The following is a 17,533-nucleotide window of genomic DNA, read 5'->3' as shown; positions in this document are numbered from 1 at the left end:
AAAGATCTAAGTCTGCATCCAATGCTAGTAGCAGCTCTTCTATATGCTTAACCAATGGCTTTAGTTTAGCATGCTGCTTCTGAGATGGGCACTGATGAGAGGCTAACAGTTTTCCTGAAACAAAATTACAAAGCCTAAAAAAAGTGATTAAGTCATTTATATTCACTTACATTATATTTCCAACAAATATGTGTTCACAATGTTCAGAAAGTGCTCATTTTGAAGTCTTGTTTCAGTATTACAAATGTCCATGACCTATATATTATAGCAGCGCCATGCACAACAGTATCGTTAAGGAACTGTCAGTGTTTCCATTACTGACCTTGTTTTTCAAGAGCATAATGAAAACAGAAAAATTTGCTCTTAGCTAGAACTTAGTGTGCATAATGTCTTCAGTATGGTATTTTTCGATATTTGGATTTAAATCTGTACAGTAGTCAGAGTCTGAAAACGAAGGTTAGTGCTTTCACACTTTTTGGCGCTCGTTTTGACATAACAAAGATTTTAAAGAATGAAAGTGAGCCAACAGCAAATGAAGAGCCCTCAATAATAAAAGCTCCACAAATCATCAACTAAAATCTTCTTGGATTTTTGTCCTGTTTTTAATGCTGTGCATTAATAATTTGTGGATCCTTACAGAATTACTTCTTATGATTTAACAACTGTTAACATTGATGAAATTATCATACGTAAAAACAGCTTAGGTCTTAACATCAATGGTCTGACAAACACATTTAAACAAGAATATTTAAACAAAATTCAACTCCTCTGAATAGATTTGTGAGTTTAGATATTCTCAACTTGATATGCCTTAAAAAAAAAAAAGTCTGACTTTCAGAAAATTCTGAAAAACAGCAGTTTCAAGTAAGTCTGGAGCGATTAAGTCCTGTGGCTAGATTTACCATAAATTATGTAATTCATGCTGACTTTACAAAATTGAGTTAACAGAAGTGTAAGTTGAAGCACTACCTCTGAAGGTTCTTGCTTTGGTTATCTCTAAAAAAAAAAAAAAAAAAAAAAATTCAGGCTATTACAATAACAGTGTAAGTTCATTATAAAGCCACATGCTTCTGTGTAGATGTTCTCTTATAGACTGGATTATTATGCCCACTGCCAGCAATGGACATTCTGCTGGGAAAAACCAGCTCCTGGTGTGAAAAGTTTGGCTGAATCAAATGAAAAAAATAATTCTGATATCAGACTCAAATGGGAACACACTGTTTCATTTAGTTCTTGTCAAGAATATTTGACAGCCCTCTCCACTGAGAGTCTTCTTGAAACACAAGGCACAAATAAGGAGTGGACATTCCAGCAAAAAATGATTGTCTGAAATTAACGGTCCACAAGAGTCTTCCAATCCAACACAATGAAACATTTTTGCCGTCCAACTCTATGCCACATCTTCTAAATAATCTGCAACATCACTTAACTGAGAAATGGTAAGGTCTTGTGTGATGTCTTCAAGCTGCAAAAGAAATGAAATTACAAATTCAAAAGTCGGAAACAGTAAGTATTACTCTATATAATTCTACAGGAAGCACCCCATCCTTTTGGCCTTAAAGCCTTATCTTTCAGAGGGATGTCAGCTCCTTCAGGAGGTGCTTAGGTATATCTTGAGATATAGGGATGAGATATTCAGGTGTTGAGTACTAAGACACCCTCAAATATATTTTATATGCCTAGAAACAGATGGCGGACTGTCTTACTGAGCAATTGTTGTCTTTTAAATCAGTACAGCATCTAACTTAATGGGAACACTGGGTATAAAAATGCAGAATATAGATAATACAACTTTAACATGTATCCAAGGAACTTATGATAATGGCATATTTATTCACAGAAGGCAAAACAGCAAACAACAAACAACCCAAACACAACATCAGGAGAATATCAATACAATTTTAAGAATCATACTTTATCACTGGCATTCAAGTCTTCTGTTTCCACAGAAATTTCATCTATTTCTTCACCAATACTGATATCACTTTTTTCTGAGCGATGACTAGTACTAGAGAAAGAAAAGCATAAAGATAGAAATAGCCCTTTCTTTTCCAACATACAAAAATTAATTTCATATATCTATACTGGGCATTGGATTTGACTACCTAGCAAATTAAATATGAAGTGTTTTTTAAAAAGTCCACAGCAACCAAAGCCCTTGGCCTAGAGAAAGCCGTGATCAATGCTTACTTAGGTCTCAGGGCTGAAGTTTACAGCACAAATATATTAGAAGAATGAGGCTCTTACAATATTTTATTACTGACTAGTCATGATGCTTTATTTTGTATATTTTGAATAATTCCGCATAGACCACGTTATTGTCCAATAGCATTAATTAAAATGTTAAAACATAATTAAGTTCAGTGATAAAAGAAACAAACTCCTTAAAAAGGCAACAACTTTTCAGCATCTTAAAATTAATAGCAGGTTTTTAAGGAACTCATTACTATCTACACAAAAGCAATCTATTTTTTAAAATTGTAACTATTTGAATTAATTAACAAACTGAAGTTTAAAGGATTCCAGAGATACTGACAGAGTCCAGCAGTAGTGACTAGCTAAAATATTATGAAGTAAATCAAGTATGCCAGTATATGTTTATAACCTACGATATAGTACACTTTTGCAATATTATCCCTCTCTTACCTGTTGAAGTCATCAGCATACTCATCTTCATCTCCATTTCCTAAATAATTTTTAAGAGGTGTTAATCAAACAAGTTTTGTTTTCAGGAAACATGAGAATCTATTCCTGTGCCAAAACATAGAGTTTGATGGACAGCAATAGCTGGTAGTAGATTAAATTACTTGTGCAGATTAGGAAGAGAAACTGAATTTATGCTTCAGATTAGTTAATCTGGATCTCTTTTGCATAGTTAAACTGTTTTAGGGTTCAACCCAAACTTTCGTAGGGTTCAACCAATACTTTCAGAGGGCTGGTTCCACTGCTGAAGACAAGGTTTAAGTACTTAGTAGCTCTATTTTGAGACAGAGTGATCCTTCTGACATCACAACATCATCATGTTGCTGCTAAAACTTACTAGACAGCTTTCAAAGTCTGTGAAAGGCAAATAGTTATGCCACTGAAAAATAGTAAGACTTGTCTGGCTACCTTTTATGCAAGTTGAAAAAGTACATTTCAGTTTCTGAGATTCCAGAGAAGCTGGGCTGAAACTTCTAGTTAAAAATATCAGAGCTTACTCATGTTTAGCAGTTACTTGCCTAATTCTAGAGATCCAAGTTTTGCATTCACTAACCGCAGGTCTTTCAAAACAGAGTTTCTATCCAAATCTGTAACAAAATAAAAAGTATTTATACCAGAAAATTGGCTTGTGACTTTTTGATAGTAAGACCCTACTTAAACACATCAATCAACCATCTATAACAAGTGTTCTTTCATAATAACCTTAAATAATTTTATAATATAGTATGGTAATATTATATTCCATTTTCAGGTCCAGACTATGCCAACATTTAAAGACATAAGTAACAAACAGGAACAATCTCCCTGAGTGTATTCAGGATTAGGTTTTACAACACAGAAGTAAACATCCCTGAAGAACTTGCACAAACAACTTAGGGTAACAATAAAAAAGACTAAGTTAATCTCATTTAAAAAATGAACATGAATGAATGTTATACATCCAAAAACTGCTTTTCAGAAAAGAAGTATAGATAAATATTTGATACTCCAAAACATATGTAACAAAAAATGAGTGTGTCATCACTTAGCGAAAAATGCATTATTGCAAAGCACATTACAACCAGAAGAGGGCCAAATATAGGCTACTTGAGCACAGTTATATCTGAATGTGTAAGCTCATTCACTTAATTACGTTATGGGAAATATTCCCTGCACTTGTCAAACTTACCATCAGGCTCCTTTAGCAAAGATGCGTTAGTCAGGGAGCTTAACCCACTTTTTAAAGGTGGTGCATCAGAAAGAGATGCTAAACCTCCTGCTTTATTGGATTCAGTTTTCCTAAAACAAACCAACAAACAAAAAAGTACTCTGCAGATCTTCAAAATATATGGTAACTTTATTTTCTATTATTCATAAAATTATCATGAAACTAGACAGCAATTTTTGCAGTAACAAGAGCAAATGAGAAGGACTATTCACTCCGCAATCTAAAAAAATAATGGGTAGTTTGCTGGCAAAAGCGTGAAGCAAGACACTCAATAAGAAATTCACCTATGCCAAGACTTCCACCTGCCTTCTTTCAGAAAGAGTTCCTGCACCTTCCTCAGCATCTTTTTTTTTTTCCCCCTCCTCAATTCGAGGGCCTTTTATTATCCCCACATATAAAAGCAGCCAAAAGAAGACAGATTCAGGTATAAATCCATTTTTAAGTTAGTTTGTTTTACTATTAAAAGATTTTGTCTGACAAACCTATTAACCCTAAGAGCCTTCAGTCCATAGAATGAAAATAGCTCTCAAAATTATAGCCAGATTGATCTCTTCACCATCTGTTAAAGTTCACTTGGCTACCATCTATTGCATTCACACATTTAAAATGTCAAGTTCAAATACTACTTGCAAATAAAGGATGAAGAAACACTATTAAAAAAAGGATCAAGATTTTCACGTTCAGTATTACCAGAACTCTTTGTTATTGCGATTGTGTTCCTATTAGTAATAGGCAATATCATTTGAATCACTCATCAAGAAAAATATATCTTGTATTACAGCACTTCAAAACTCTTGAACCACAGGTCAGAGAATGAGGGGAAAGGCAGAGCCTGGGTCATCTCTTACTCTTTCCTTGATAAGTGCCTGCTCCTTTCCTCTCTAACAAGCCCTTCTTACAAAGGGACAAAACTGTCCATAAAGAATTCACCCTTTTGCGAACTAAGTGATACTGGCACCTCTTCTATCCACTCATCCCCTGAGACTCAGGCCACCAGCACAACACAGCATAAAAGGATTTCACTTGAAGAATCTGTTCTTCTCTTCTCCTCTAGAGAAGATGTCAGGAGGGTAGAAACAGAAGGCGCAGCAGGGAGAGCTCAGTCACAATTAGTTGCTAGATCATTTACTATTTACATATTCAGCAAACCTTATTATGGAGGGTGTTACTCTAACCTCTGTATCACAATCACATTATGAGGTACACACCTGCTAATTTATAGACTGGGACTATACTACAGACATACAACTTGGAAATCACTTTTTCTGTCAGGGAGATTCTGGATTAGGAAAAGCCTTATTTTATAGAATATTTCGGAATCTTTTTCTTGAGCGGGTCTTTTCAAACAGGAATTAAAGAAATGCAGTTTACTCCGTTCAAAAGTGCATTTCCGTTGTTGTCACATGAAAATGCTTGAGCAATAAAAAAAAATAGATACTATTATTCAAAAGTTACTGTTTGGCTTTTTCTGCTTCTACCATCTGACCTGCACCCCCTGCATCAGTTTAAAACAAAGAAATAAACATATACCCTCAAACAATGAGATGAACTTGCAGGACAAAACATAATAATTTGAAGTGACTTTGTTTCTTTAAATCCCACAACAATCTCAAATACAGTATCTGAAGAACTTAATTCCTTTAAGAATCTTCAGTTTAAAACTCAATAACTAGATTTTCAATATTCCCAACTATCATTGAATCCCATTATATAGTAACATAACCAGTTATATTAATGGTTAGATTTTGGTTAACAAATAGTTAACCGAGCTCTTGAATAAGCAGGACTAAATGTACCCATAGATGCAACTTTAATTCTGATATTTCTAATTAAAGAAAAAGAAAGAAAAAAATACTACCATAGTAGGGTTATTTGCACTACACAATATTTTCCACAGAAAAATCACTGTTCTTTGAAGAGAAAAAACAACCCCCCCCCACATTCTGCTCTTTATATACATTCAACCAAAAATGTGTTACAAATAATCTTTTTCTCAAACAATCCATTCATTTATTAGGAAGAGTTAGCTTATCTGGTATGATTGCTTTGTGCTATACCAGAATGATCCCATTCTAAGAGTGAACATCTACTGTAGCACTCTCACAAAAAAAGTTTATACTTTTCTACCTACCTATGTAGCTGGGGGGAAAAACAGAGAGCATGAGGGTAACTACTGCTAGACTGATTTGAAAATGTTTCTGTAACTTCTTGTGGTAACCTATAGCAAATTGGAATAATCCTCAGGTTACTTGGTCACAGCAGCACAACACTATGAAATGATCTTTCGGCCTTTGTCAGTAGATACAGCCAGGATAAGTTTAAAGAGATCTTTGCGTTATCCTATCAGAGCTTCTGTACTGTTATGTTGCACAGTTCTGTTACGCAACTGTTGTACAGTTCAATCTTACAGCTTCTTGTTTCAGATCAAATTTATCAGTCCTCGTCACACACAGAACAGCAATAAAAACCACTCTTCAGAAACGTCTGCGAAATTGACATACGCAGAAAGAATAACGCTTTGCTGAAAACATAAAAATGCACACAAAAGGTACTGCAATGTGAAGTGGAAATCCACAATCCATATAGTCTATGAAGCCAGTACATACATGTTAGTCAAATACTTTGTGCTCCTTACAAAAATCACACACACATCTAAAACGCCATCCCTTCCATTTTTCCTCTTCCTTTAGTACTGACCACAACTGCAGCTCTGCTGCAGAAAGCAGCACAGGGGTCTGTGCCTCAGACATGTTCTTTCCACCAAAGAACAGGCTGGGGACATTATGCAGTTTAACTTACGCACCGTGAAGAGATGCACGTCTGTTACTCATGGTACACACTAACTGGAGCAGCCAGGTTACTCACCAGCCGTAAGTTCGTTCCGGTTTGGGGATGGGATCATCAAAAAAAGAATCTCCCTCTACGTCATCCTCATCCACACCTGGATCACTTTTTTCTTTGGTATTTAAATCTTTGTTTTGTAGTTGAGGACCTAACTTTGTTTCATTAGGCAGAAAATGAATACTACTTCTGGTTGCTTCCCCCGATGAGACACTGGTATCACTCTGAGTGGCTTCAGCAACCTTAAACAAATACAGAAAAAATCCTCACTGAAAAGAAAAAAGTAATTTCTCTTGAATAAAACCCATATAAACTGTCCTATTTTTTTAAAATACTGTAAGCAGTAGTATAAACACATAGCATATAATATATACATACCACCATTTTTTTTTTTAAAAGGTTAGCATTTCAATTTTATTAGTACTTTGGTGTACCAATCAGGAATCATACAACAGAAAAATGTTTTGCCACTTTACAAAGGAAGAATTCCTTGTTGTTGCTATCACCTTTTAAAAGTTATTTTGTCCATCCTCTGCATAGCTGGGCTATCTAGATCAGCTATATTATAAAAGCAGCCAGTTTTTAAAGATGTAGGTTATCAAAAAACATTTACATACAAGCTCTGATTCTTACCTCCTATACTTTTTACAGTCTGAAAGTTACACTATGTGTGGAACATATTAACAACACTATTTATTAGTGGTATTTTGTGACTCCCTTATAAATAAATATTATCAGTTAAGTCAAAACCGTCTTCAAAAGAAATCAATTTAAATTCACGCAAAAGTCACTAACTTAAATTCATTCAATATACCTTCAAAAAATACCTTCAATTTCATGTGAAAAAAACCTAACATTTCAATTTCAGTAAGACTACGATTGTTAATTGCATATTTGAGATGGTTTAGAATGCACAAAGCCACAGAGAATCATACAATATTTTTCAGCTTTTTTTGATAGACCCGCTGCTTCTTGAGAGCACCTCTGAATAAAGATCACAACCAAATGGGAAACTTTGCAATGTAATATTAGGTTCTGAGTGGCAAGGGTCTGAAGACTGCAATTAATTACACTTTTCCCATCCAAATATTAAAAACACAAGCCACCAAAAAAAGATACTTTAAATGCATGTAACTTTCAGTCTTTGTAACATGCTTACGGCTCAGTCCTACAGATACCATGCTTGTAAGGAGTATTCTATATACTAACTTTATGATCCAGTAACACAGGTCAAGTTAAGTCTTTATAAAATCTTGTGGCCTAAAGAAGAATATTGAAATGATAATCAAATTGGTGTTACAAAACGCATTTGTGATTTTTGAACAGCAGCATATTTCTAACAAACAAACAGTAAGGCAATATTATCTTCTCCCACGTCGTTTAAAATTAAGCCAGCGAGAAGATTTGTTTCACAAACTCTTTTTTTTGCACTAACAGCAGCAATTTTGAAAGAAAACTAGTAACAGTATTGCTTAATCAAGATAACCAATATATAGATTGGACTGACCCATGTATTTCTTTATCAGTCATCATCATTCATTCCAAAGACCAAAGTAAGTTTTTTTTTTTAACCAAAGTAAGCCATAAAAGTTGAAAGAGGCCTACCAAGGTCATTTTACATCAGTCACAAACCACAGAACCACATTTAATTGCTGGCAGCAGCTCAGTTCTTCCAGGGCAAGAAAAAGAGTATTTATATCTATAAGTGGTAGATACAACAATATTCTAATTTCCTACCCTAGAGGAACAGAACTGTTGTCAGAAAATTAAATGCTTAGGGATAGGCTGACTGGTGTAGAACAAAAGAGGCAATTACAGCCTCTTTTCTGTTCTGGGCCCTGGAAGGAGTGAGCTGCTGCTATCTCCTCTGAGAAACTGAAAGCACAAATCAGTCTTGGCTTGAACTCACCTATCTTAAAGCTACGCTAATGTGAAATGACTGCTTTCAAATTGTAGTGATTGGTTAACCATGGCTAAGGGTTCCAAGAAAAACATGCCTGCCTTGGGTTTCAGCCCAGTGCTGTTAATAAGATAAATGAAAGTGTGGGTTCACACTTGCACTTAAAGAATTGTGCAAGAATTCTCTCTCCTTGCACGCTCCCGTCTACATTACATCTCTTGGCTGCAGAGCCACAGCGTGAGCCGGTTCGGCTCACAGACTTGCTGGAAAACCACCAGAGAATCTCAAGTTTCAGTCGGAAAGTCTACACTGTTCAGATAACTTACATCTTGCTCTAGTCAGGACTGGCTGTAATTTCCTCCTGCTATGTTATTTTTAGTACAAGTACATTGCATGGGCAGAATATTCCCCCATCCTGCTGCCCAGGAGTGAGGGGACCAATAAACTGGGTAACAGTTTTTCAGTTTAAGATAGCCACTACTTATTCTTAAAGGAGTATGTACTCCAACCAACAGCAGTTGCTGTTTCCATGAGAAAATCTAGTTATATTGAAACCAACTTTCTCCTGTATATAAGAAATACATATTCATGGCGGATTCGGTAATATATTATGAAAAGCATTTTGAGAACATATTAATCTGTTTATCACTATGATGGAATTAAGGTCTGCTGGGTATAAAGAGTATAAAAAGCCTGACCATAAGTTCCAACTTACTTTACTTGTTGGAAAGTACATTCTACTTGCACCCCCATCACAAAATCCTAATTGGAAACAGCACATAAATAAAGTGTTCCAATCACCACATCAGCTGCTGCAGCATGCTAGCAACTCAGCTCTTAAGGGTGGTGTTCTCACTATGCACAACGTTCTCCTTAAAAGGGAAATACGGTTTGATGAATGACCTCTCATCATACTTTAACAGTTCTTGCTCAGAATAAGATACTGTCCATCTAGCAATTTCTCTATTAAGAGACAAACCTTAGAATCACTTTCTTGTTAAACACTATGTACTTACAGAGGATTAAATATATACACATTACAAAAAATAGAAAACTAAAAATAATATTAAGAAGAAAAAAAAATCATGCCACTACTGACCAAGCAGTCAGTCACTATCAGAACAGACTACAGAAAAAGTCGGAGAAGCCTTTACATCTGGGGACTGATGCATCTGGATAGTCAATAGCAGCCTGATAAGAATTCTGACAACCTCAATCCAGAGAGGAATACAAATGAATTACATAAAGTATCCCTTCCAGCCTCAACTACTCTGTGACTCTACAACATATTTTGGACTGTCCGGCTAAGTCCAACCACTGACAAACGGGTAGAAGCTTCTCCTAAACTGCACTGCAAAAAGCTTTGTGAAGAGCAGGCACACAGCAATGAAATTCTTATTAGATATCAGAGGTTTGACCAGCCTTGAGACACGCACACCCAAGAAAACCCATGTGAAATTACACTCAATTCATGAGCCATTGAAACTACTTTCTTTCGTCCTCCACCTTCCTATTTCTGAGGAAAAGCCATGTAACAAACACTTAGTTCTTCTCTTTGTGACATATCTACTTCAAATTCAGTAATTCAAACCTGAACATGAAAGGTGGTATATGCAAGGGAGCTTGGAACTTTTACAATTTCTAAATCCATCTTCAACAGTACTTCTTAACTAATCTAGAACTGCACTAAGACAAAAGCATGAGCTCAGTTACATACATTCAAGCAAGAGTATTACTAAGAGTTATATTTTAAAACAACAGCCGGATCTGTTTGTATGTTTCTAAAAGGGTGCTGCCAATCAAGAAATATTTTTTCCTAAAGCAGAACTTAAGGGACTACAATTTCTATTCAGGGGTCAATTGTTACAGAAATGCTAGCTGTTTAAGACACTATCAACAAGTTCAGCAATTAATGAAGTAACTTGTAGCCTTAAATCAAGTTTGCTTTTCTAATTGTGTCGTTTACTTGTTTGCCTTGCAAGAACAGAAAAGTGGACGGAAAACCAAGCTGTCATTTTCTTTTCCTTTATCCTGTGACTCCCTCTCCCAAATAACCAGCTAACAACAAATCCCATATAATGCTATTTTTCTCAGCTTTTATTAGTGAGTTAGAAAGCTTTCAAGTTATTTCCAATAATCTAAAAAAAAGATATTAAAATATTTGATGTTGTCAGATTACATTAAAGTACTAAAGTTTGTTCAAATTGTTAATTACTTGTTTTGGAGTTGGTGAGTAGTTGGTTTCTTATGGAAAAGAGGCTTAAGTGAACACGGCCCTTTTCTGCACCCCACACTTCCCCATAACTTCTGAACCTGTTGATCAGTTCCAGTCAAAGGTAATGGAGCATTAGAGGTCTGGAAGATATCACTTCCTGTAGATTTTGTTTAAGTAGGAAGACAGAAGAAAAAGCCACAGGCCCTAAGAGAGTTTTGTCTTAACAGCTGATCAATTCCAAACAGCAGTCACCCACCAGTCAATCAGTAGACAAGTAGCTCCAACCTGTCACACATGCACACACAGTGTGCTGTCACCTGCCCAGTCAGATAGGTACAAACCTTGAGTTACTTCAGGGTGGGCAAGCATGCAGAGAACATGGAAAGGAAACAGTGAAGTGCTACAGAATACAGGACCCACTCTGTAAGAAAACTGGCTCCATTCTTTTTGCCGCTCATAAACAACTTGTTAGTATAAGCCATTTTTTTTCCTCTAAAGTTTAAAACACCAGCTAGCACCTTCTCCTCTCTTGCATTTTACCTGCTCACCCACCTTGCCCAAACACTTTTTCTGTTTATGAAGTCCTTTATAATATGGTATCTGAGCACAAGAATAGAATAGTAGAAGTACAAAAAAATGAAAGACAATTACAGATCATGCAAGCCACTGCTTTTCTATATAAGGATAATTAAATTACTGAAACAATACAACTAAGCCTTCCTTTGTATCTGTTACTTCATTTTATTAACATAATTTAGGGAGATGCTATTCTTCTGTAGCATTACTAGACTGTACATATCAAACCCTCTAATTGTTTTTGATAGTCTATTATTCTTTATGCTATAGATCACAAAGGTAGGGCTAGTCAGTCTGCTTTCCCCCAAGCCAAAAAGAGCTTTCCAAGTTAAAAAAAAAAAAAAAAAAAAAATCACTGGAAATGAGGACCCGAAATCAACAGTATTTATGCTGAGAAGTCCTGATTGAATGATAAGCAACTATTCACACAAAATATGGCTTACTTTGGTATAGGATTATAAATGTTCTGTGTTGAATTGCTTGAATTTAAAGTGGTATAGAAAAGCTCAGCCCTAGCTTTTTCTATTTTGTAATTGTAACAAGCGTTCCAAAAATAATTGTGACACAGAGTAAAATGGCAAATGAATAAAGAGTTATGAACTTCACTTTTCTTTAAATCAAGGTGTATTTTTCTGAAAGATAACATATCTTTATAGCTGTACAAAACCCCTCTCTCTGGCCTCCTCTCCTGTGGGGTTTGAAGGCTGAACACAGTATACAGCTGGTCAGTTACTTAAATACATGAGTGCATGAAAAAAATTAGCAAGTACTTGAGAGGCAAAAGAAGTGATAATCATCCCAGATCGTAATCTATCATTTTGTTTATCATGACAAATACGGCTTTCTAAACAAGCACAGAATTTCTAACCTTGTTTTTCAATCCATGCAACCAGAAATGCATCAAAAACGAACAAACAAAAAATAAAGTCTCCACAGTTCTAGAAACAGCTAATTCTTTTCTTGCTTTGAATCCTGGGCAGGCATTTTTATTCAATACACTAAAATTTTTATCAGTTTTATTCAGACTTTTTACACTATTTGATTAGAATGGCAACACTGAGCCTACTCTAATAAAGATGAAAATAACCAAGAAAGTTATTTAATTAAGATAACCTCTTACTTACAACAACTGACTTAATGGTTTACCGTTTTAAAAGGACAACAACTATATGCAGTACATCTTACATTACTAGGATGGATTTTGCATAGCTGCCCATTTATTACAGTGAGAGTCTGTGTGTTGTCCGTTATACATAACGGACAGTCAAAAAAGGGAAAAGAAAACACAGAAAACCAAAACCCAGCAACGTGCATTTTACCTGCGTTGATATAGAAAAGCACTCCCTTTATTGCAACTATAGACATATGCAAAAAGAGCACCTCCTATCCATCAACTTCTTCAAATTAAATTTAATTTCAAATTCACTGTGCTTTTCTCCACAGAGCTTGAATATAAAGATTTGCTTAAAAGCTACAGCGGAGTTGATCAAGATGCTCCAATTGAACAGCTTCTGCTGTAGAAACATCTCAGCCCTTCCTGTTAACCGAGGGTGCTCCTTTCTTTAATCTGCCATGAATCAGAATTCACGCTATTACTGCCTGTTTAAGCTTAGCTTTATTTTACCATACAGAAAATGAGTCCGAGTTCCTGTTGTTTCTCAGTTTTGTAATATTTATGGGAGAAATTAACTGTTAGGCAGTATGACTCTCAAAAGAGTTTAATATAAATCAAAGAAAATAATCAGGGAAGTTAAAATATTGCTGAAAAAATTTCAATATTCCTTTCATGGAAATTGGAATTAAAAACAAAGCTAAGTCAAGTTTTTACATATCCAAATTAAGCTATGAAGGAAAATCATCTTAATAAAGGATAAATAAGTAGTCTAGCTTTGGATGAAGACAGACTTCTATAATAGCTTCAAGTTTTTCAGCATTAATTGCAAAGGACATTTCTCATCGGTTAAACAAACCAAATATACATTTTGTAATCTCCCCAGTAACGAGGAGCAGCTCCTTACCAAGCATCTGAAATATCAAAATTCTGTCTATGAATCACCATCCCACTATAAACTTTCCACTGACATCCAATAACATGTTGAACTACTCAACTCAACTTTCCTAACATTTTAGGTCTATAAACAAAAGAAAGATGTTTATAAAAGAGAGCCTACAATTTCATGTGTGAAAGACTGCATAAAAGGCTTCTAATTCCATAAACTGAAAAATTCTGATTAATAGCACATACATCATAGCTACAGCAAAACAGCATTATAGCATAGGTATACAGTTAAAACACTAATTTACGTGAAAGTAAGCAACCAATATTTAGACTTACCCTGTTCCTGACAAAAAGTTTAGAAATATTTAGATAAAAAGTGGGTGCCTCAAAACAATTGAGAATAATAACCGAAATAAACTGCTGCTAAGCGAATGCCATCATATCTGCAGTTCCATAAGAGCTATCTGTCTCACTTACGTCAACTACCCTATGTAGCTTTCTCATTCTATGCAAGCAACCTTACCTTACTCGGTACAGGATGTGTACTTGATCTTCCATCAGATGATTTTGATGAAGAGCACATACTATCACTAAAAACTGGAGCCACCTAAAAAGTTTCACAAAAACACTGAATAAAAGTGTATTGAATCATGGCAGAATACCATCCAACAAAAAACAAGATTATCATCCGTGCACATGCAATATGCAAATTGTGACACTGTGCTGCTATGTTAGGAAGTCTATGACATCTACTTCCAAAATTAAACTTTGGTTGAGGTACTAAATACAACTTGAGTGGGGAGGATTCTCTTTCAAACCACAGTCATGACAAAGGCTAATCAAATGTTATTAGATGGACTTCACTGTTTAACAACTTCATTACATAGTCCATGAAAAATATTACTCTCACTGCTGTCGGCTAGTTCAATACTTTTTCATATAGATACATATTTTTAAAAACTAAAAATATCTAAAGAACTATTTTAAAACTTTAATGAAATCAACTCTAGGCCAACGTTTTCACGTTTTAATAAAACTGGAAATATGCTAAAGATAAAATAGGTACTAGTTAGGAGTGTTATTTGACCACGCTAGAAATAAGCGGCATAGTGTTTTGCTCCATTTATCTGGGTTCACTTTGTGTGAGTAGTAGAATATTAGTAGTTCAAGAGGAGTAGAATAGTATTAAGAGTAGTCATAGTCATTAGGAGTAGTCACAGTCATTACCTTTCAGCACTGTATCTTGATTCGGCATATTAAAGGCTTTCCTGTTATACTAATTTACTTTAATAATAAAGGCTTGGAACAGTTTAATACTATAGCTTCAGTCAAGTGTTCATAATTTCAGTTTATTTTTCACAATAATCAAAAGCCATTTGGTTTTCTAAAAATATTAGAATATCTTATTATTCAAAAAGAAACTCTGACATGCAAGAGATGACAAAGAATAACGAGTTACGTCTATTTATGAATAAAAAAGTGAATTAAAAAAATTATAAACAACAAAAGGAATACCACATCTTAACAGTACTTACCTCTCCACTGCCTGAAATCTTTTTCTGTTGACATTTTCTAACAACTTCCAACAACAGGGGACCACCCACAGTACCTTCTGCTTCTATAATTCCCAAATCTCGCGCTAAGTTTTCTCGGCCCTCAAGGCCATTTAGCTAGAAAAAAATTACAACACATAAATAACTATCAGAAAACACAACATATTTTGTAATGTAACTCCTAAAGCTTTTTGATTGCATTTAACACAACAACAATCTGACTAAACAGTCATTAGGACTTCCTGCTGTGCGTGGAATAAAGTATTAATAGCCTATTGCATCATTTAGTCCTGATATGTACACGAATTTATCATAGACCATGCAAAGCTGTTTTAAATATACGAGTACTCATCATGACCACATTTCAGTATTTAAAGATTCACACAGTCCAAAGACTTTAGCCTATCACCTTTAAAAGTGAATCCTAGCATACTCAGCCAATGGTTCCACCAAATTCAAAGATGTATTTCAAATAATGATGGAGAGTCTCCTCTTCTGTGCGGAAAGAAGTACAGCAGCATAGGTCAACATTTACTTTTGGTCTCTATTTTACTTAAAGTACCATAGTTTTGGACACAAAAAAGGGAAGAGTAATTCTCAGTTATCAGCAAAAAGTTCTCAAACTGATAAGAAAAAAATTAAAGAAAAAGACACTTCTCTAAAATCAGCTTCACATTACAGCAAAAGGAGAATGCTGCAACAAATCCACGTTGGTTGGCAACACTGAAAATGGCACCAGTTTATTTTGAACTCTTACAGTGATTTAATGACCCTTATTACCAAAACACTTAACTGATGCATAGAGGATAAACAGACAATACAATAGACCGCACAGAGACAGGGGCTAGTACAAGAAAACAAAGTAACATTGTTCAGCATTATAATTGACAATCTCAGCAAACATGCCTTACTTTGGCCAAGTTTCATATATGCTCTGCAATACAGAAAAATGTTTCAAAATGGCACAAGATGCTTTTACTGAAAAAAAGAAGGGAGTGTTTCAAAGAGCATGAAATGCCTTTACTCATGTGAATGAAGCGCTCCTCCCAACAACGAGTGGCAACATGAGAGAAAGCACGACTCTTCTTACTCGGTAGCATGAACCTGAATGAGGTAATACAGAGATATACTACACAAAGCTTTCTATGGAGACTGAGGGTAAAGTAACAGGAAAGGCCCCATATCATATTTTAGGCTCAAAGAACCTGCAAGACTTGTACGTGGGCATTTGGCTCCGTCCTAAAATCCAGGCTAAAGTCAAAAATCTCATAATACACTTCAGTGACGAGCATGATGGCAGTTGTCCAGAAAAATTAGCAAGATGGTAACACTGGGGGTTTGGAAATGTTAATATGAAAGACCGTTAGAATACTTAAAAATACTTACTTCCAAATAGGGAAACTAAAAATCACCAAGTAACCTATCCATATGAATTTAAAAAGCTATCATATTTTAAACTATTTAACGCATAAAAACTTGTTTTCAAATAAAACCCAGAACTAAAAGTATTCATTCACTACAGCTAACATTTCAAACTACTCAGTCACTTTTGGTCTATGACTACAGAAATTCTTAATATCCAGATTTCAATTAATAACTTCTCTATGGAAAGTATGTTTACAGAAATTGTCAAAATTAAATAGGGTAAATAAACTAGAAGTAAACAGATTTCAAATGAGATTATACTTTGAGAAGTTACTCTCAAAGTAACATTCTAAGAGTCCATGTTCACTTCATTTCAATGAATTTAATTGAGTTTTTTGAGGCTATAAATTAAAATCTTCCTGTAAACTCAACCTAGGTTTGAAAGTTTGATCATTTTTCCATCAGTATCCACAGAAAGCCTTCTGCAAAACAAATTATACTCTTATTTACACACGTGAAATTTCATTGCTTCCACAGAGTTTGAAAAAGCATAACCATCATTTTGTAAATAATTACATTGCACAACAAGAACTAATTAAGTTCATATCCTAGGCTAACAAAGTAAAATATCAAATAGCAGTTTTGAGTACATATGTTGAGTTTAGTAATTATGTGCTGGGAAGAACAATGATGGTGTCAGACATGAGTGAAAAAACACCATTTTTCAAAACACTTTAAAATCCATTATGTTGAAAGCGTTCCTTAGTACAGAAGATGCCTCTTTGTACAGATCTGTCCTAAGGCGATAAATGAAGCTACGGATATTTAGCAAAAGATAAAAATATATGGGATTTTATATGTTTAAGCCCCCCAAAAGAAACATGGTCTTCTGAGAAACAAAAAAGATCATTTATATAACCACAGTTTTCAATTGTTTTAGTCCATCCTCAAGGCATTTCCCTGGTCATCTTTGACAAAACTGTGAAATCAATATCCAATTCAAATGAAAAAAAAATTATTGTTCAAATAAGAAGTCAATTAATTGATTTAACAGAATCAAATTTTTAATTTATTAAAGATACTTAAACTGACAGTAAGAATAAAAATGAATATTCAACAGGTAGAGAGAAACTTTTCTGTTACATGAAATTAACTTTCTAACCTAAAGCTTAAT

At 34.8% G+C, this 17,533-nt stretch overlaps 1 protein-coding gene across 2 annotated transcripts in view; it reads right to left on the bottom strand.

Annotated features, from left to right (window-relative positions):
- Nucleotides 1–998: 998 nt before the first annotated feature.
- Nucleotides 999–17,533, bottom strand: part of CEP43 (centrosomal protein 43) — a 29,274-nt gene continuing 12,739 nt past the window's right edge. For both annotated transcript variants that reach the window (XM_068938947.1, XM_068938948.1), the window contains 8 exons: nt 14,977–15,111; nt 13,965–14,048; nt 6,776–6,993; nt 3,872–3,981; nt 3,222–3,290; nt 2,647–2,686; nt 1,915–2,008; nt 999–1,465 (listed from right to left, as the gene is read on the bottom strand). In XM_068938947.1, coding sequence (XP_068795048.1) covers nt 1,391–1,465; nt 1,915–2,008; nt 2,647–2,686; nt 3,222–3,290; nt 3,872–3,981; nt 6,776–6,993; nt 13,965–14,048; nt 14,977–15,111 — 825 coding nt within the window. In that variant the 3' untranslated portion in view covers nt 999–1,390. The remainder of the gene's footprint in view (nt 1,466–1,914; nt 2,009–2,646; nt 2,687–3,221; nt 3,291–3,871; nt 3,982–6,775; nt 6,994–13,964; nt 14,049–14,976; nt 15,112–17,533) is intronic.

The sequence above is a fragment of the Struthio camelus genome, chromosome 3 (genome assembly GCF_040807025.1).
Source record: "Struthio camelus isolate bStrCam1 chromosome 3, bStrCam1.hap1, whole genome shotgun sequence".
Taxonomy (NCBI): domain Eukaryota; kingdom Metazoa; phylum Chordata; class Aves; order Struthioniformes; family Struthionidae; genus Struthio; species Struthio camelus.
This window is presented reverse-complemented; position numbering and strand designations above follow the sequence as displayed.